We start from the raw sequence: 22055 nt of genomic DNA on the forward strand, positions 1-22055 counted from the left end.
CATGACAGGAAACTAAATGGATGAGGATAAAAGTAGTCCCCGTGCCCCCACCATCGCCATCTTACAACACTTACACACTACACACACATTACTTTGCCAAATTACTCTCATAGTTTCTCTTTTCTCTAAAGTGCCAGAGCGTAAGCGGTTGAACAAAGGTGCTCCTGGTTCCCTACCACCCATCAAAGGCAGAGTTGGAGTCAACCCAGAGTCCTGTCAGGAGTCAAATGAAGCCATTAAAATCCCTTTTCCATTGCCCTGACTTTCACTTTTTTTCTTTGTGTGCAACATGGTGCTCACATCTGCACAGAGACAGCGACACATAACTTTTTCCCCGAATTGTTTCCAAATATCTGTGAACCCTGTCCTTCTTTGTAGGAATTGTGTAGTCTTTATCTTAGCCTCAGTACAAGACAGATACCTAAAAGCTGTCTATTTCAGCTCAGTGAAATACACATTTTGAACCAAGAGGAGAGGAGTTGTCAACCTGTGAGGTATTTGAATATATGTATATGACGTAAGATATGCAATGCAGATGCATTTTTAAGTGAAGTTTTGACCGTTTTGGACCTGATTTGACCCCACAGAAGCCTAGGCACTAATAACACTGTACTTGAATACATTAATGGACATCTCCCTAGTGTCACTTAATTTCTTCCCAAACCACTTCCTCTCCACATTTGCATTTTTTTCTTTTGTTTACTTTTGTCTGAGTCGTCTAAACCAGCAGCGCAGAGAGGAGTCGTTACCTGCCTGTGAAGATAATTATGCTCTGTGTTCTGAGCTAATTCCAATGGGCAGACTGCTTCTCGTATCGCTGCACCACAGCTGGTCTCAGCATGTACACTTCCAGCTTTCCTGCAGTGCTTGGTTTAATCACAGAACCTTTGCAAACCACAGCCATGAATTTCCAATCCACTTGGGTGTACGCTGTGTGTGGATTTACGCCCGTATTGTGTTTATATATGGGAAGACGCATGCATATTAAATGTTTTCGAGCGTACGAACAAATCTATACCGACCATGTCAGCGCAACTGACATCACTGTGGGCGATTAGCAGGTGAACACTCAATCACAATCCCCACAAGCATGTAAACACGGGCTGAAGTGGCCTCTACGCACTACATTCTACAGTCCTGCCTTTTGGCTAACCTGCAGACTGCAAGGGCAACATTAATAATTCAATCAAACACTCAGATGTGATGGAGCAGACAAGGGAACCCAGCGAGAAGCACTCTGGTTGAAGAGAGGCTATTAAATATGAAAACTATTTGTGGTGCCTAATTGTATTTTTGCTTTCCTAGAGCCTAAAGTCTCATGTAACGTAGTAAATTGTTTGTTCTGGACTGTAGTCTGGATGTAAATTGACCCTCTGTTTACTGTTACTGTGTAGCTTGCATGGTTCCATCACCTAAATTTAATGTTGTTATGATTGTAATTAATATTTTTTTAGTGTTAGTTTCAGTTTTCTGTCCTGGTTATTGTTGCAGTGACTAATCTCAATGACTGAAACAAATATGTCCCAGCAGATGTATTTCCTGTTTAACCTGTCGGTGTAGTATATATTCACACACACACACACACACAGTCGTCTGGGGACAGCAGCTACTTGTATATTTATACATTCATGAGGTGCTGCTGCATGCTCCGTGAAAACACACACACACACACACACACACAGAGACCTTTTTCTTGTGTTGAGGATTAGATGGATTTAGGGCCAGAGTGCCCCTTGTTGCAGCTTTTGCTCCAGTGTGGTGAGGGGTGTGCATGAAACTCTCAGGGGGAAAGACTGCATTGCACACAAATCATTACTGCTCATCAGTTGCTGCCACTCAGCCACTTATTTACTCAACAACTTGGTTTGGTTAAGATGTGGATCCAGGGGCAGGCACACACACACTTACAGAAACAAACCTCATTACACGTCAGAATTGTAGGGAAGAAATTGGGAAAGGTTGTTGTTTAGGCAGAGATGCGCTGTTGTTTGCGACCGCTGAGTGGGTCAGTACCTTCAGCTGAATACACACAATTTATCATCAATTTATCAACTTCAAAGTCTGTCCTTAATAAAAGTTTCCACAGCTGTTATCCATGTTCATTCATGAGACGACTGTCAAGTGAGCCTCATCATGACAGAAAAGTATTGCTTCAGCGATACACAGACACCAATCCAATACCTCTACAGTGAATTATTTATGACTGCTATACCACGTAAGACACACTGTATGTAGCATATTAAATACATAATCCTCTCATCTTTTATTGATGCTCTTTTGATACAAGCCTCACTGATAAGATTGATAAGAGTTTAATATGTAGGCCGGTAAGCAGATTTGACTGCCAGATTTGAGCCAATAGTGATGAAACTTCACCCAAGCCTCACTGGTGATGCAGTTAGCTTTAGAAGTGAGGACTGGCAGGGGGTAACACAGACCAGATTGCTCTGGAAGTGATTACATCTGCTTATGATGTACTGTAAACACTTGCACACGAGCCGGTCATGGTCAGTGGTTGTTTGTTTACACACCTTGGCTGACACTTAAAAGGGAAGTTCAGCTGCGCTCTGATCAAATCTGCCACAGCACAAGTCTGTGTCAAGTGCTCATGGTCTCTGCTTCCTGTGTTTTTATTGTGAGAGGGACAGATAGATACAGACAAAAAGGTGGGGGTACGGGGGGGACTCCCTTTGATGGGCTAAATCTCTTGGTTTGTGGTCGGTTACACACACAGAAGAGCTAAGATAAAATCTGTTGGTGTACAGGAAATGGGATTCATCTATCTAACTTGCCGAGATGCGGCAGCAATTGCACGGATATCACTGTTTTGTCAGTTGAGGAGGACTGCCAAATTGAGTCTGGTGATATGGTATAATTACTGCAGACAAATGAGCCACCATCAAGTAAACAAATAATGTCGTTCAGTTTTTTTTTTACAGTCAGAGCTCTTGTGGTTGCAAAACAATATTTTAAATAAACAGTATGTAGTTTCTGCCGTTAGGGGGGCTCTCGGTAAAGACAAAACAAAAGACGCAATCTATTGTCTTCAGTGTCAAATGACCAAAGAAAATCTGACTTGACTCAAGTGGAAAAGTAACGTTTTAAAGTTTTAGTTACGTGTGTGATTTTACTCCTCACTCTCTGGCTTTCGGAAGTTATATCTACAGGTAACATTGAAACGCACTGTTACTGTGATTTCTCTGGGTTTGAATACTGTTAGACATTTGGATGTAAATATATAACTCAGCAACGTATATCACAACGGTCTCATCGTTTTTAGACATTTTAATGTAGAAATGCTATATATTATATCTTTAATTCCATGAATGCATATAAAGCTATCACACCAAAAGTATGCACTCACCCATCCAAATAATTGAATTCAGGTGTTCCAATCACTTCCACGGCCACAGGTATATAAAATCAAGTACCTAGGCATACAGACTGCTTCTACAAACATTTGTGAAAGAATGGGCCACTCTCAGGAGCTCAGTGAATTCCAGCATGTGAATAGGATGCCAACTGTGCAACAAGTCCAGCCGTGAAATTTCGTTGCTACTCAATATTCCACTGTCAGCTGTCAGTGGTATCATAACAAAGTGGAAGCGATTGATTCAGGTTAGCTCAAGAGTACTGCGTAGGGAGCTTCATGGAATGGGAACAGTTTGGGGATGGCCCCTTCCTGGTAAGCAAGGTCCATAAAGACATGGATGAGCAAGTTTGGTGTGGAAGAACTTGACTGGCCTGCACAGAGTCCTGACCTCAACCCGATAGAACACCTCTGGGATGAATTAGAGTGAAGACTGTGAGCCAGGCTTTCTTGTCCAACATCAGCATCTGACCTGACAAATGTGCTTCCTGAAGAATGGTCAAAAATTCCCATAAACACAAACCTTGTGGAACGCCTTCCCAGAAGAGTTGAAACTGTTATAGCTGCAAAGGGTGGGTTGACATCATATCAAACCCTAGAGATTAAGAATGGGATGTCACTTAAATTCATGTGCGTGTAAAGGCAGATGAGCGAATACTTTTGGCAATATAGTGTATTTTCTTGGAAAAACCTGTAAGTGCTAACATTCACCACGTGGATTGGCAAGAATCTGGCGAGTCAGTGTGTCACGATACTGTGATATGCTCTTTGAGTTCACACTAGTGATATGCGCTTGTTTCTTCCTGTTTCAGTTGATTTCAGTCAAGTGGCTGAAGACAGATTACAACACAAAATGAACCACAGTCAGGAATCTTTGCATCTAAACTATAAATTAAAAATCAGTAGTGTTTTTGAGATTCCGCACAGTATCACAAAACACAATACCGCGGTTCTGATCAATATTTTTTACACCTCCAATAAACATGCTAATGAGTATTTACAAATGTTACAACTACTCTGCCTTTGATTTTGACCTCAGTAAATTCACTAAAACACACAGTCAATTTCTGTTAGCTGAAAGGACAGAGTGACATTTTCAACTGAATTACCTTTTATTATCATGCCATCAAAAACATTTTGGCTGTAATGGCGTAATGGAACAGTTACTATATATCGTATACTGTGGTATTGTTGGGAAAATGATGTACATTGAGAAATGACACCATTGTGATTGAGTCACACTGTTTTTGTGTTGCTGCTGGGACGCATGCAGCCCTTATCTAAGCCAGACTGATTGAGGCTGCACAACCATAATTCTCTTTGTAAACAAATGAGAAGCCCCCCCCACCCTTGAGATGCACACACAATCACGCAGTGAGTGACATTCACCTTGCTGTGTCCTGCTGGATTTTTTTCCTGATGTTTTGACTGCACAACAAAAAACCCATTACTCTGTCTTGTTGCCACATCACTGCGCCTCTTCCTCACCTGCAATATGATCCGCATTAGCGTCCACAGCAGCCTGCTGTCCGAGTCGACAGGACTGAGAGCAGAGATAAGCTCGCTGTGTAATGAGTGTTCAGCCTCTGTTGGGCAGGAAAAATAAAGAAACAGCCTTTCATGCTGCTTCGGAAAATGGGTATCAGCACAGGTCACATGCATATATTTGTGTCAAAACCGGTCTCTGTGACCGAGAATGCAATTTTTGTAAGGGTGATGTGATGCTTTGTTAATAGGTGATATTTATGCCATACTTCACCTCCCAGTCATTCCACCAGCGCCACAACATCCTCCAAGCTCTTTTGTTGTAGTTACACCCTCAGAGACTGGCACAGGCCTCACACTCGCTAGTGGAGCACGAAGAAGAGAAAAGCCGGTTGCAGTGGAACAAAGGGCCATACAAAGAAGTGTAATGGTTGAACAGAAGTGGACGAGCTTTATGAAAATGAATGTACGAATGAGGGAGAAAGGAGACGATCGGCTGATAGCATCAGCACAAATAACTCACTCCAAGTCATTCTGCTCCGTACTGAGATTAAGGCAAATTAATTTGACAGCTTAGTCTGGGTTTTTTTTTTTTTTGTTTTTTTTCAATGTGGTCTAGTCTGTGGTTGAAAAGAGACCAGGTAGGTCCCTGATTCCTGCACTTAACGTCACTGACATTAATCTTTAATAGCCTTTTCTGCTTTGTTTTGTATTGGAGAATGATATGAACAGAACAAGAACTAACATTAGGATTTTAACTCCCAGGGTATGTCTTATAGTCTACTCTGCTTGGCCAGTGGTTTGCTGTGCTTTAAAAGTATTTATGTTTTGGTAACTGAAATATCTTATGGACTGAGGCAATTGGTTGGTTACAAATAAAGTTTTGCTTTTCAGCTAAAAAGCATATGCTTTCATGACTACAAACGGAGCTTGACAGTCTTGTACACTGCAGTATCTGAGAGACCTCCCTTTATGCTTCACACAGCCTCTTCATTTTGTAATCTAACTATGCCCCTGGTGCAAACACTTAACCCCTGTAACCACACTTAACTCCACCATTATTACTGTACTGTCTCCAGATCGTGTTGCCTCCTGAGCCCCTGCTTCTCCAAGTTGCCCTGAATATTTTGTTCAGTTTCAAAGTTGTTTTTTTTTTTTTTTTTTGGAGGGGTAACATCCGGTTTCAAGTAAAATAGTAATTGACTCTCCCTCCCAGTGTTGGCTTGGAGGCTTTGATCTCTACTGTGCTGCAGTTTTAAATGGTTTCCACAAAATCGCTGTGAACATGCAGTGACTTTCTCTTCTTTTATCAGCAGCTTGCTAACGGCAGCTCCTCGCTGGACACTTTAAAGCCACAAACAACTTACTCTGAAAAGAACAAAAGAGTAAAGTTGTGCATATATTCTGTATATTCTTCATAGAAGTCTGTTTTAAGAGGTTAAAGGCTCAAATTAGGGACTATGTTAAGACTTTGGGGACTTTTTTCTTTTACAGAGGAAAATAATTACATTGTGCTTTAACGTGACAATAATCGACCAGTGTAATAGTCTGTAAATGTTCATTCAGGATTTAAAAGGGGTGACTCAGCTTCCTTGTTGTAATTAGCTGAATTTGCATGCAGATGCTTATCTTAACAAGGGGAGAAATTTAGATGGTTTGAAATGTTTTTGTGTCTGGGCCTGGTAATAGGCAGCAAGCTTTATCAGAGGAAGATTGGCCACACTTGACCGCTCAAAGGAGCCTGATCCAGTGACTGTGATCAACTGAAAGGCTGGAAGTGACCTCTAGTAGACTTATCCAATGAGCACTGCACTTTTATCTCCAGCTCTTCATTCCAAATGCTGAAATTAACTGTTACGACCCTGTTTGAGAAGTTGCACTGTATGCAACCCTGTCAGTTCTTTTCGCTTGTAAAAATAAGGCACAAAAATGACAAAATGACAGCAGTCAAGGACAAAATAGGCACAAACCCTGACTTTGAAATCCATAAATAAATTGCTGGGTGTTTGACTTTGCAAGGCTTGCTGGATTATATTGATTTTCTTTCCTCTGTGTGTGTGTTTGTGTGTGTGAGTGTGATAGCAAAAAACCAGGGGTAAGAGAATGCAATATTGTGTTTCATTAAAAAATCTATAGGATATCTCATTACAGCCACATGATTTTCTTTAGTATCAGGGTTAGTGGGGATGGGGTGGAGCTGGTGGGTGGCAAGATGAATGTGCTTTCCTGTCTCAGATGACTATCTCATCTGTTGTTGTTCATGGAGAAAAGAGGAAGTTGGCTCAATCCGCCCAGTACGCACACTTCGTCCTGGCCATGTTAGCCCAATTCTCGCTGATTTTATGACTGCATTACATTTTCATGAATGGTAGAGCTAATTAAAAACTTTTTAAAATGTGGCTTTGCTGTTATTTATCATCTCATTTTTATTGACTGTATACTGATATTTCCCATACCAGCTGTCTTGTCTTCAAACATGCAAAGCAGTACACTGTGAGCATGTAAAATTTTGAAAATCATTCTGTTTTCTTACCCTCATTTATTTGAACGACGCTGTAATGTCAAAACGGGTTGTGCATTTGTCTTTATTTAGAGTTTTTAAAACCTACAAACTGAACAGCATAGCAATATTTTAAGTGCGTAGCTTGTCTTTTAATAGTTTGCCTGAGCGTTCAGTGTTGAGCATTTCACTCAGTGAAGTTTGTTGTAGGCTTTCTCCAGCAACCAGAAAAGGTTAGCCAATTCTCGAAAACACAAGACACAAAGGGATGATTTTAACCTTTAATCTGACTGCTCTGTGAGTTTCCATTTAGCCCAAGAAACACGCTGTTCGCATCTATTTTACTGTACAATTATTCACCTTGAGCCTGTGATTTTTGTAGTTCTCTCACACTGTACCCATGGACCACATCTCTAAACCAGCTCTCACTGTATGCTCGACTGCGTTGCTGTCGTCTCAGCGGGCCAATCCTTCAGTGCGGGCCCGTGGGGAGTCTGATAAGAGGGGGAATTTGAGCCTCAATCAGTGCTGGTTAATTATCACAACCAGGGGAGGTTAGAGAGGTTTCCCTGTCTACCCATTCCCTCCTGGATCTCTGTCTCTCTCTTAGACACACTCATCTGTCGGAAGCTCTGACTTCCCTTCTTCAAGCTATGTTATCCCTGTGTTGGTGTGCCCATATATTTATGCTTATCTTATCTTGAAAATAACAGAATATACTAGTTAGTGCCATTTTTTTTGTTCCATGATGGGTGTAATCCTTTGACACACCTTGGTGGCCTTCACTTTGTTTGTCTCTTTACATCAGTGTTTATGCAGTATACAGATGATACCTTGCTTTTGGGAGAATGGTGGCGTTTTTCTTATTTACCCAGTAGCACAAATACACTGATACCCTGACATCACTTTAGTTTTTATGGGATGTCAAATAATGACAGCGGCCCTGTTTAGCCCAGTAGTTGTGTGGGGTGTGGGATTAAGTTTGATTAGGTATTATTCATTTGCAACGTCGCTGATTTGATTATTAAGAACACATTTTGATTATGTGTATAGCCCGTTTACATTTGCAGCCATGGCAGAGCATTACAAATATACATATTTTAGAAACATGGGTTCCAAATGTAATTGTTGTGAACATTTATGAAAGATTAATGCCACTCTAACGAGTGCGAGGCATAAATCACTCAGCATTGGCGAGCGTTTCACAGGAGCTATTTGTCTGCTCAACATTCAGCATGCTGTTCGAACGGCATGCAGAGACAGACAAAGAGGAAGACTGACTAGGCTTATATAAGAAAAGTGAAACAATCACTCAGCTTGGTAATGTGGGTGCTTCGGAGATTTGATCGCGTTCAGCCCAGTGTGCCACCATTTCAACATTTACCATTACTATGCTTTATGCAATCAATTTTTTGATTCATGGGCTAGCTCATAAACTGAATTAAACTTTCAGAATTGAAACTGATGCCTCTGAATTGCTCATTTCGTCTGAACAACAGTGATAAAAGAGAAGCGTTGTGTACTTTTAGTTCATGTACTCATCAGTAACAGTTTTAGGTACTTGAGCTAAATGGCACCATGGTAGGGGCTGTAGCAAGACTCCTGTCTCCTAGGTGGTCTTGGCTTGAGCTTCTCACAGGAAACAGGGGTCAGTGTTATTTGGAAAGAGGACTTAGGTGTGCATAAATCACTGTTTTATTATCGCATACCACCATTGCTTAACAGTAAGATTGCAAGACATAAAGAAAATACAAATCAATGTAGTTTAATTCTTCACATTTGACATAGTTGTTTTACGTCAGATATTTTGCCAGACTTTTTGCACTGAGTGCATTTGTTGATCCCATTAACCAGCAAGTAATTTGAGTAGGATCTAGTTTCATCTGATTTAAAGAGAGACTGGCATTTGTATTAGAATGACATTTTGTGGCAGTATGCAGTGAAACCAAAGCTGATGTCGCTGCAGTGACTCAGCCTTGCCTGCGACCCTGTCATGTTTTCTTCGGGCCTCTAGAGTTTTACAATGGCAGTGAGCAGACAGGATGACAGAGAACCGTGAGCTGAAAAAATTGGATCCTTTCCTCTTTTAATCTGCCAGTTGAGTGGGAGCCAGCACAGGACAGCGAGTGTGCGCTCAGCTCCCCAATCATTTTGTCCATCCCTTCATGGCTTGGCCTCAACCCTTCATTTCATCAACTGCTGTGGGGAATGCTGAGAATACCAGAATCAGTGGGTTGTGGTATCCCAGATCATAGCTACCTCCCTCAGGCATGTCAGACATTGTTCCTGGCATCAACTCTTAAAAGAGTCCTCCAGTGGCCACACTAACTTTGACAAAGTTCTGGTACAAATTGGGAAAAGACTGCTATGCTTCAGTTTGTCATTGTGGTTCTTAACCTTTAGTGTGCCTTTAATCTTTATCCTTTTAGCTTGGTATTTAGTCTTTTCTCAAATGTGTGAACACCAACAGTTTTCATGACTAATTTTAAGAGATGAATGTCTTTCATGGCATTGAAAACTAAAAGTAATCTCTTTGAATGAATTTGCCCCCTTCTCCTTTCTGTTACCTGGTAGTGGACACCTCTACCAGGAAATCTTCACCTCACATTCATTCCAAGTCAATTTTAACAAAATGAAATGAAGTCAGCTAGCCACCTCAACTTGCAACTCCATAATATTATCCTTGAAGGGACCTCAGTACTTGTATTTTGATTAGAAAAGGAAGCTTTTTTCTTTTCTCCCCAAAAAGACACATACCTCAAATAAACCAAGTTAGCTGCAGTGCCTTCCCCTGTTCTATTAAAAACTCCTTGTCCCTCTGCATTTGGTCTCAAGATCATTGTTCTTTCCCTGAGGTGTTTCATACTGACAGATGGTTTTTCTAAGGGAGTTTGGAGAGACGGGAAGATGAAAGTTTCTACAGAGGGAGACGCACAGAACTGAGGCATAAAGATGAAATGGCAAAGGAAGAAAGTGTAGCAGAGACAGAACCAGCTATTTCCATTAGTGTCATTAAAACTATGAGGGTGGAAGGACAAACAGTGAAGGGATGGAATCAACAGAGAAGCAGCAGCTTGGTGAATGAAGTGCTCAGGTTCATTGCAAATTGCCACCCCCTGCCTCTATCTTTATCTATGTGAAAAGTTTCCATTCATCCTTGACGTGCTATTAATTTGTACTCCTGACTTGTTCCCCTTATAAAGGTCTTACAGCTCCAAGATCCGGCGACATGACAGAAATACATAGCAGTGTGTGACAATTGTATTCCTACTTGACAGTTAAAATAACATCTATATCACACTTCAGCCTTTAAAAGTGTCATTTTCCAGGTCTTGCAAATGCATGTCAAAGTGTGTTTACTTTTCAAGATGTCCAGGATTTCCTTATCCCTACGTCAAAGCCACAGAAGCGCCTCTGTTGGCGAAAATGTGACTGTTTTTGAGAGTGGTCTGCTCTGTCTCAAGAGCGGCTTAGTAAGGAGGGTAGTCAATATGGCTGCTCTCAGACGGTGGGTCAATGAGGGAGAAGGCTTCCTGCTGAGCCATGGGTAGAATAAAAATGAACAGGGGGTCTTTGTGTGGAGAGCAGACCCCCACCACTCCTCTTTGCTGCCTGTTCTCAGATATTACACCCAACGATGAGAGACTGACTTTGTGCTCTTCTGCAGGAATTGTAAACCCAGTGTATGCGTGTTCATCCTTGTCATAGAACACCTGTTGCACCAGTGAGCTATGCAGGTTTTACTTGTTACTGTTCTGCGAACACTTTACCTAAGATCACATATACCTCCTCTTGACAGTAAGCCCTGTAACATCTAAAAATATGTTTTCAACACTGGCTCAAGATGGGAAGTACAGCTCCATGTCTCCATTCTGTCTCTCATCTGAGAGTGAGGGGGAGAGCAAAGCAGCATATCAGGGCACCACCTTAAGCTGGGCTCCCAAACCTTTTATGACTGCTGAGCAAAGTGGATTTGGGACAGAGGTAACAGCCCATACTTATCAAGCAGACAACCTCATTTTCTAGCCCCTTGCTCCCTCCCTGGTTCTCACTGGTTCCCCGGTTCCTATTTTTCAAAGACAAACGGGGGCTCCCACAATGCTGTGCTTGAATAGATTAGGCTTCCCACACTGTAATGTGGTTTCTGACACCCCCTTCTTTCTTTTACTCTGCGGCTGTGTTGTTAAAAGCCTGCAGTGTTTTAATGCCAATAAATTCTGGCATAAAAATGTGTGTGTTCTTGATTCTCAACTGTAGGTAACGTTTAAAGGAAAATTAATTTTTTTCTGTACTTTGTATTACTTGGTAAAAATATACAACAGTCATTCGCGCCCATGCATGTTATTGATAAATACAAGATAAGAAGGTTTCTATACAAGAAACAGAAATCCCTTTTGTTGTAAAATTCATCTCTTCTCCTCCTCTTCTTATGTTCTCTTTCAGCAAAGTCTGGTTAGATTTTTTTCCCCTGCACTTTAATGATGTATGGGAACATACGCTCTGTTGAGTTTTCTGTCAATGAACACTTCAGAATACATCAAGAGAATGCAGCTTGTTCTGGAGATGTTCATTGGAATTATTTTTCCAAGCCCGCAACTCACAACCTTGTTAGTTGCCAAAAGTAAACTTTCTTTGGCTTTGAACTAAAAGTTGAAGCTTATCTTTTGTCTGTGAAAGCTTTTCCTATGATTTGTAGTTTCCTTGCATGGCACAAAGAATTGAAATGCATACTAGGAACTGAATACAAAGAATGATCAACAGTTTTTTGGCAGCTGATATTGCTTTTCATCAAATATTTGTTTAGTCAGCCCGTAGTGGGTCCAAAATTGATTTCACTGCCCTACCTTCCTGTGTTATTGGAGTTTGGACTTGGGCTTTTACCAGTGCCATCATTGTTTTGCTTTTTATTCCTCTTGGCATGTTTGGTCTGCATTTTGGCTGCTGGTTTGGGTGATATTAATAGAGATTTTGAGGCAGATGATTCCAGGTGGATATATTGTGCAAAAGTGTAGCTGATCACAAACCAGCCCCAAACCTAACCAAATCAACTCCTCCCACACCCGAGCTTGTCCCCATCTACAGTCCCATCTTTTTCTCTTTCCCCTGTCCTGCTCTGCTGACTGTGGATGTTGTCTCTGCAACTCAAAGCAGATGGTTCGCCATTTTGTTTGACAGTAGAGCAGAAGCTAAGCCCTCCCCTACCGCTCCTACGATAGGGATAAAAAGCTGCTTAAGGCGGCTGTTTTGGCTCTGATAGGATGCCACAGGACCTTCAAACCCATTCACTTTTCTCCTCAGATAGAAAACAACTGAAGATGGTCTTTTGACTGGAAAAGAGACAGGCTTGGGCCTGGAAGCTCTGATCAACCCACACACCCACTGTTCCATCAAGCAGAGATGATTAAGCATGCCATGGTGCTTCTGGTCTGCAGGACTGACAAATTCCCCCCTCTGCTCCTCCACTCTGGTCTCTCTCCATCTGTTATGTACACCATCAGTAAAATACATTTGCAAGTGTTGTTACATTCTGCCCAGTATGTGCACTACTGTCCTGAATTTATAATTTTCTCCTGAAATCACCTGCTTGCTTCAGTCTAATTTAAAACCACTCACTTACTGCTAAAACTTATAGTGTAAAATGTGTCATGCTGGCATTGGGTGTGGTTTATTTTATTGCCGACTTCTGTTCATTCACTGGATGTATGTATGAACTGTTTTCGTGATGCATTGAATTTTTGGTATCCTAAAATCACACCAATCAATCTCAATATTAAAACCACCCGCCTTGTATTGTAGGGCCCCTTCGTGCCAACATGTCAGAGCTGTCAGGCGTGGACATTGGACCTCTGGTGTCTTGTGGTGTCTGGCACTGGGACATTTGGGTCCTGTGGGTTGGGGTGGGGCCTTCCTGGATCTGGGGAGTTTGGAGGCTGGGTTGACGCCTCGGTCTCTTTGTTATGTCCTGAGCATTTTCTGTGGTGAGGTGGTGTGCGTTGACCTGCTGGAGGAGGCCGCTGCCATTAGAGAGTGCATTTGGATTGTGCTTGGTCTGCACATTGTTTAGGTGAGTGGTACAGGTTAAAGTGACATCCCCACGAATGCCAGGACCCAAGGTTTCACAACAGAGCACTGAATTGTAATGAGATGATTGATGCTGTTCAGGTGTTGTGATTGATGCGTACTGGCAGCTCTGTTATTGTTTCTTTGATGATGGGACCATGTTAAACATGCAGGCCTTGATGCTTTAGTTGAAATGGCCAAGGTCCAACGCTGTCCATTGTGGCAGAAGGAGGGTACTCCTTCCTCTTTATTTTTGATACCCTCCTTCATCAGTGGATTAAAGTGGATACAGTTACACAACATGGTTGGAATGCTATGCTGTCTTACCTTTTTTCCCTAATGTGAAAGTGGAAAAATAGCCGTTCTCTTCAGCCATTTTCTGTAATTGTTTTTGCTTTCAAGAGAACTAAGTGCACTGAGGACAAGCGGCCACTGTAATGGACCACACATTACACTGCTTCTCTCTTTGGATCTCACACTAGGGACTTGGTACCTCAAGGTAGAGAAATTACCTCCCAGTAGTTTAATCGCTGAACCATTGACATAGCATCTCTCTTTCTCCATCCCCCTTCGCTCTCCTTTTCTGTCTTCCTCTCTTTCTGCTCTCGTTCTCCCCTGGAGACTTGCCATTTCCTTGGAACAAAGCAGGCATATTTTAAACTGCATTTAACATTCAACCACTTATTTCACTTCATTCACTGCATTATTAAAATACCTTCATACCCTCTTAATTATTTTTCTAGCTCTCCTCCATCCCTGCAGAACTGATAATTGGTGTTATTTATCTAAACAATACTACTGTGTGACTCTTAGGGTGGGAGCGTATGAATAATGGATGAGGACAAATGCAAAGCAATTGCACTTACTCTGACTTTGGCACCATCCATGTCGGTGCAACGTTGCCATGTATGCTCGAGGAAAGGAAATGGCAGCCGCGTTCCAAAGTGTTTACTTCTTTGCTGCACTCTCTACTTATAATAAAGCAAGACGTGATATTAACTTGCCAGAGAGGCTAGACTGGGTTAAATTTGTCAGTTCCTCTCGTCCAATTCCAGTGGGGCTTGTGGTTTCATAATGAAAAGCCTTTTGGAGCCTCTAGGATAGGCTGAGGCACAGTGGCTGAAAAGACAGAACGAACAAAAAGATGTTTTGCTTTGGGAACATTTCTTCTGAATGTTTGGGGCACTTGGAGTCCTGACTGACTTTTTTTAATGTGCCACGGAAGTCTGTGACGTCTCGGGAGATGTGATTTTTCCTGTCACTAGTCCTGTGTTTGAACTCAAAAGGTAGCTCCAGCTATAGTTTCACATGTTCATTTTACAGCTCTCTGAAACCCAAAAATATAAAAATACAGATATATTTCATCTTAGTTTGTACTCTCTGTTACAGCAGTTATATACACTTTTCTCATGTTTAGTAATACATTCCAACAGGCCACGCAAAGCTTTTCAGATGGCAACATTTGCAGCAAAATGTACACTTCTACCTCACCATGTGAACATATTCCCTTATTACAATAAAATCAGTAATATCAGCATTGGCAGCAGCATCAGTGACCATGTAACAGGTCATTTATTTGACAGCAACAAGAATCTCATTTAATTTATTGCTCTTCCCTGCTCAGACCTAAGTGGTTCCACTCTAGAATATGCCACAGAGTCTGTGTAGTGCATCCAGCTAAGATCCTTGTTTCTTCCCTGTTGCTCCCTTAGGTTCAGCAGCACAGCCTTTCAGCCCCTTCTGGTTCACAGTGGAGCCCCAGGACACACTGGCCATTCGGGGCAACTCAGCGCTGCTCAACTGCTCAGCCCACAGCGATGCAGCTATGGCAGCTCGCATAGAGTGGAAGAAAGACGGCACCTTCATGAGCCTGGTTTCTGACGAGAGGCGGCGCATACTTCCCGATGGCTCGCTCTTCTTCATCCATGTGGTCCACTCGAAGCACAATAAACCTGACGAAGGCACCTATCAGTGCGTTGCTACTATCGACAGCTTGGGATCCATTTCTAGCCGCACAGCCCGTCTCTCTGTAGCAGGTAAGGGCTGCCCGTTTCATCAACCCAGTTGGCTGATTTTTACCATATGCTGAACACCATGGTTAAAATTACAGCGTGTTGTACACCTACACAAGTGTTTACACTTGATGGTTGATGAGAGCTCTCTCAATGACCATTTAAATATGCACAGCACTGTATGTTACACAGTAGGTTATGTCACCATCTCCTAGTTGAGCTCGTCTCAGCTTTAATGAACCACACTGACTAATTACACTTACGTAGGTGTGTGTAAAACATGGTCATTATATGAAGTGAGAAATAAGTTGTATGTAAAATGCATATGGTACAACATAAATAGTGCATAGATTAGACAAATACCTTTTGTGGAACAGCCAAACACTTCTTCTCTCTGTCAGTCTTTCTTTAAAACTTCTTTTTATACTGTTTTCAATTTTAAAGAAACACAGTCAGACAAAGTACATTACGTAATGTAAAAAAATGTTTTCTCCTCCACAGCTGTGCACAAATGCACAACTTCATGACAGCTGTGCATGTGACAAAGTTCTTTAGTTGCTTTACCTTGTTTATTTGTCCTTGAACATCTGAGCCATTTGTACTTTCTCTTCTATAAATTACCTCACCTCGCTGGAGCCTGAATGCATCACCCTACTGGATAAATGCTTGTATAAAGGGTCTGTCACTAGTCCTACAATGTGACCTTGTTCAGTTTGAGAACAGCAAGTGACGTGGGATTATTAGGTGTTTTGAGTCAAGCCGTGCCCCGAAATTCAATTTGCAGCAAGAGGAGCCATAGAATGCGTTTACTGTGTGCTTTCTGCTCATCAGAGCTCTGCCAGATTTTAAGGCGTTTGAGAGAGGCCTCTTGTTGACAATAGGATAGTACAGTATAAGCCTCATGGATACTGAGTGCCTGTGTGAAGTTACTGTCTGACCGTGGTTCTGTTTTTTCTCATAGGCTTTTGAATTACAAGATAATGAGGCACTATATTACCACTGGAGAGAATGAGAAGATTTTTCTCCTTTCACCCTCAAACAGTTCAGTTGTCTGAAGCACAGGCTTTCTTGGCAAAACTTAGAAACATACAGTGAATTGCCAAATTTAAAGTATATGCATCTTTATCTGTGCTACCTCAGACACCTTCTGCATTTATGCAAGGAATAAGAGGTGGTAAATGAAGAATGGATGGATCTGAAACTCCAGTGGTCCAGCTTTGATGAAATTGTGAGAGATGAAGAGGATGTGTGCTGGGTTTACTGAGCAAATATTAATAATATAGTTTGTATTTACACATTTTTTGCCAGTTTCAATCTTTGCAGAAATGATCTTTATATTGGTGTGATTGTACACCACATTGTCAACCATGACAGTTCTCCTGACATTAATCAAAAACAAATTGTTGGTATGCACTAAAGAAAATAAAATCACAGCACAAGAGTTGTGTTTTTATGGATAAGTGCATGTGTGAAATGAGTAAATGCTTGTGTGCTTGCACATGTGTGTGGGTTTTTAACCTCAGCTGGCCAGTACACAATCTGTCCGGGCAGTTCATCAATACCTGCCACTAATGCTGCATCGATGTATAATGCAGAGGGGACTTGTTTAGTTCCTCTGCCAAGAGGAGTTCTGCTCATAGACAGCCTCACAACCAGTGGGATCTGCCTGGGTCAGCCGTGATGGGATGTTAGATTCAATCAATTTCTACTTGAAGAGGGGAGCAGGTGAAATCTGTCAGCTATTACTGGCAGTGATACACTTTACACATGGAAATTCATGGATGTTAAAAACTGCAGCCATTGTGCACATGCATACACGCGCAAGTGTTGAACACATTAAGCTGTTGCATTTATAGTTGTTCTTACACACATACACACGCATGCACAACCATCGATGCTGATGTATCTCCAGCTGGCTGGCAGGTGGCCAATAAAAAGGTTAATTGCAGTGTAGAGAGAGCAGGCCATTAGGCCGCCATCAGACCCAGGAACGATGGTGCTGGCGGGGGCGGAGTGGGCGTGACCTCTCAGATGTAATGACGGAATGAGTCACGGGTTGCTGGCGTGGCAGAGAGCATATCTGACAAATACCGGGGTAATATCTTGGATTGATGGCTGGAAGACGTGCGGCTCATTCTTCTAAAGGAAACACCTCCACTCCCGCACATGGCCGCCGTCACCATCGACACCACGGAGCTTTGCTTCCCGACTGCTGCTCCAGACCACCACCCTGACACTAACTTGTAATACATATTATTTTTAAATAGACTACATATTGAATTAATTATTTGAAACAATCGATAATGAAAACACAATTAGCAGCACAGTCCAACTACAAAATGCCAAATTTCTCAGTATATGTGGAATATTTTTTTTTAATTCTTCACTTCCCATTGCCACGTTTTCTATTTTTCTGCACACCAGTATGAAAATAAGGTATTTTGAACATGAAGATGCTAATTGTTTTCCGTATTGCCCAGCTTTGAAGTCACATTCATGTCCACATGTTAACAGCTTTCTCTGTGTTGTGTTACCTCTTGTGCTCTTGCTTTGTCACACATTCTGCCTCAGTGTGTTTTTGCTTATGTGTGCACAGTCAGACACTGTGGAAACACCAGCAGACTAAGAAGGGGGGGAAGTGTGACCTACTGGGGCCCAATCTTATGTATTCTGTTTGAGTCTCTGAACGAGAGAAGGAGGGGGAGAAAAATTATAGGGCAGAGAGTGAGCGGTACACAGCAGTGATAGCCAGGACACAGAGCGAGACGCGAGTAATGAGAAATCCCATCTTAACTGTCTGCCATTCTCCCACACAGCCGTCCCTCCTCCCACCAGCACGCTTTGAACTCCTTAAGAATTGCTTGAGGTGAGCCCCACCTCATCACTGCCTTACAGGGGAAACCCCCAATGATAAAATGGAGAATTCATTTTGCCCCTCTCTTCCACTGTCTTGCAGCGTCTTTGTTCTGTTTCCTTTCCTTTCTGACCTCGTCATATGTACATAAGATAATTCCCAATTCAAATATATCAGCTTTTTTTTTTTTTGTCTGTTTGTTTGTTGTCTGCTTCTATCTGTTTTCATGTTTCTCTCTGCTCTACTCTCTCACCTATTGGCCACTGTGGTATACAAAGATAACCAAAACCACTTAACATTTTGCTTTGATATTGTGATTCACTGAAATTTAATTATTCCCCCCCTGCTCCCCACCAGTAGTAGAAATTATAAACTGAACAGTAACACTCTTCATGCGTCATGTGTGTCGCCTCATATTTAAGCATGCTCATCCTTTGATAGAGTCGGACGTCCTTTGAAGGATTTAAGAGTGTCGGCAGACTCTTTAATCCCTTTTTGATGTATTTTAATCTGTTTTTTAAATTTTTGGTGGTGTGTGTGTGTGCACCCCCAAGGACATGACAGCTTGAAAATGTTAGAAAGGGTGATGGCGTCACTATTGCATGGATAGCTCTTTGTTGTATTGTTGGAGACACTTTGTTGGACATACCGTTGATTAATTTAGTTGGCATCTTTTCATATTGTGAACAATCAAGCATCAGCAATGTTTTGGCAACATAAAAGAGATATCAACCAAGCACTGATAAAGACATGCAGTAGGGATGAAACATCATAATAGTCCACATGCACCAAGGTTGCCATGGTTAGCAAGATTTTCTGTAAATGCTTCTTTATGTTTGTCTCCTTTGGCATGACTGCACCTTCAGCCTTGCTAATTGGATTCTTCTTTTAGTGATTCAGATGAGAGAAATGGAAATGCTGCTAGAGAACCTAAATGTGAATGCATATGTTTTCTGATGTGACCTACGCTCGTGTTTATGCTTAATTGGATATTATCTGAATGTGTTGGATGATACAGATAGAGGATTTTCTTTAGACAAAAGCACTCTTTAGTCCTTTCAGAGGAGACTGATGAGGCTTGCATGGCTCTTCTCTGTCTTGACAACCACATAAACTTAGTTTAAAACTGTGTTTTGGTTGACAAATGCACAATCAAATTCTTCCATATTTTAATGTGCGGCTCATCATAATCATCATTGTTGGGATTGCGTGAAGATATCCTGTAGTTTGTGGTGCTGTTGCATTATGTTGTATCATTGGAATTTGTGCTCGCTGCACTTATCTTATTTCTGATACTTCATGTAAACAAGAAACCTTTTCTCTCCTTATCTTGTTATGCAACTGAGAGGAACAGGAAGGGCAACAAGCAAGCTATAGAAGCCTGCTTTCTTGGCTTTGTATTGTAACAGGTTCTTACATGAACCTGAACCTGAACCTTCTACAATCATTTCTTGTAGCTTTGTGTGAAGTGCATCTAATCCAGGCAGACGAATTAAGTCTCCTTCCACAGCTGAACAGTAGACTGTAAAGTCCAGACATCTCTAAACAAACTCTGAAATTGTTCACCACGGAGCCTTTTATGTAATTCTGGTGTTTGTCCAAAATTTTCAAGCCAAAAACTTTTTCAGTTCAAGCTTCACTATCATATTCCCCTACATTGGTGTCTTTGTAACATCAGCCTTTATTAAACTGAATGCCAGCCATTCGTTGTTAGGGGACAGGCCACAGATATGCATGGAAAACAGGTTAGTGGGACGCCGTAGATTTTCTACCTTAAACTCATAACTGAAAATATCAAGTTTTCTTTTGTGCACCTTGTCCATGTCAACTTGTGTCATTGTTCCAAACTCAACTTGTTTAACACAGACAGACACACACACACACACGCAAAGATGAGGGTGAACAAAAAGGTTTTATCTCAAAGGCTGATCTTGTTCCAGCTACATACCGAGATAGAGCTCAATCAGATGATGTCTAAGCACTTACTGAGCCGTATGTTGTTCATCCTATTTGTTGAGTGTATCTTTTCACGCTACCCAAACAACACTACTGCTCTCTTTCATTTCTCATTCTTTCTCCTTTGACTTGTTCTCTTTATCCTTCCTCTCACTTAATCATCCTCCTGTCCTTTCTTTTTACCTTCTTTACTACCCCTCTCAGCAGTCCATTTTCTTGTTATTATCAGCCCTCTACCTCCGTACTACCGCAACACACTCACTGCTGCACTCACCCGTTTTGCAGTTCTGCAGTGGCTGCATCCAAGTCGTAAGGCACCAAAATGGCAAGCAAACAGCAATAAATCTCAAGAACAGTAAAAATGAACATCTCCCTCATTTTCCAGGAAATCTTCTAAAAAAAAATACACCAACCATGTCACTGTTTTCCTCCTTTGTTTGCGAGTGTGTACACCTCACCAAGCCTGCTAAAACTAAAAAGCAAATCTTTTTCTGCCCCTTTTTTCACTTGATATCCAGAAAAAGTTGGCATTTTGCAAACAGAGGAACTTAAAAGAAACACTCTCCTCCGTTTAATCTGTACACAACTAAATATGTTTTAAAAATGAGGAGATATTGTTGCTCAAAGGACAGGTCCTGTATTGGAATAATGTAAAGAGAACATTTCCATAATGTATTTTTAAGACCAATATATGTAGTCTATCACACAACGCAGGTGTCTTTGAACTGTATTTATGTTTATGTTGTCAAGACATCCTTGTGAGCCTAAAACAGTGACCTGATAAACCATCTTACTGCAGCGTCACAGTAATTATTGCTTGACTTGGCTAACAGGTTCCACTCATCAGGTGCCAACAAATCATTATGTTGGACTTGTTTAGTTTTCTGGCAAAAGAAACAGCCAAGAACAAGTAAATTCTGACCATGACAAACAGTATAAGTGATTATGGGTTGCAGGAGGTTTAATTTGTCAAGAATAAGTGCAGTAACTGAGCTGTTTGGCCCGCTCATTACCAAATGAGTAGTATAATACATATTTTTGTTTTTTCGTTGATGATTCTGATGTTACAGTCTGGACAGAGAAGTTGCAAAAATGACCTCAGCTTGTCAGGATAAACTCTTGGTCTTTTCCAAATGTAAACAGTGTTTTTTGGATTTACAGTATGTGCCTCCGTGCAGACACTGCACATGTTGGTGTGTACATTTCCAGGTGCAGGTTTTTATGAACAATTATGTGCTGCTTTGTGCCGAGTGGTGGGGTTGTTGCCATGACGAATGGCTCTGACCTGGAAGCAGGGTCAGGGTCACAGTAGTGTTCCATTACCCTGATTTCCATCCATCCCTGCGACATGTGAGGAGGGATGGAAGCGACAAAGACGGGAGAGACGTTAGATAAAGCAGAGAGCAGAGACTGCTGCAAACCTGCACTTCTATTGAGGTGCATTAATCATACGCTGAGCTGAAAAATGAAAACATTCAGCTACCCTTGGAGCACAAGTAATGAAAAAGGAAAATAAGTAAAATACAGTTAAAAAAAGCGAAAAAGAAAAACAACATATGTGAGCTGTTGTAGCTAGCTGCAGAGATGAGGCTGTAAAGGAGACAGAGAAACAAGACTCGCCGGCGTGATGGCTGAGAAAATATGATGTGGGAAATCTTGGGTTGCGGATGGAGCTGTAGAGAAAGATCCATCTCTTTTTCTCTCAGGAGGACGGCGGCAGGAGAAAAGTGTCGGCAGGGAGTCTGTTGGGCTGGCGGTAGATGACAGCCTCCATTTTACGTGTATTCACTGACTGATTAGGTCCTCTGGGTAGGTGTA

The 22055-nt window shown here is 41.7% G+C and overlaps 1 protein-coding gene across 10 annotated transcripts in view; it reads left to right on the forward strand.

Annotated features, from left to right (window-relative positions):
• Positions 1-22055, forward strand: part of neo1a (neogenin 1a) — a 146571-nt gene that overhangs the window by 36424 nt on the left and 88092 nt on the right. For all 10 annotated transcript variants that reach the window (XM_046393845.1, XM_046393889.1, XM_046393853.1 and 7 more), the window contains exon 2: positions 15128-15451. In XM_046393845.1, the coding sequence (XP_046249801.1) occupies positions 15128-15451 (324 nt within the window). The remainder of the gene's footprint in view (positions 1-15127; positions 15452-22055) is intronic.

Source organism: Scatophagus argus, chromosome 1, assembly GCF_020382885.2.
Source record: "Scatophagus argus isolate fScaArg1 chromosome 1, fScaArg1.pri, whole genome shotgun sequence".
In the NCBI taxonomy this organism is placed as follows: Eukaryota; Metazoa; Chordata; class Actinopteri; family Scatophagidae; genus Scatophagus; species Scatophagus argus.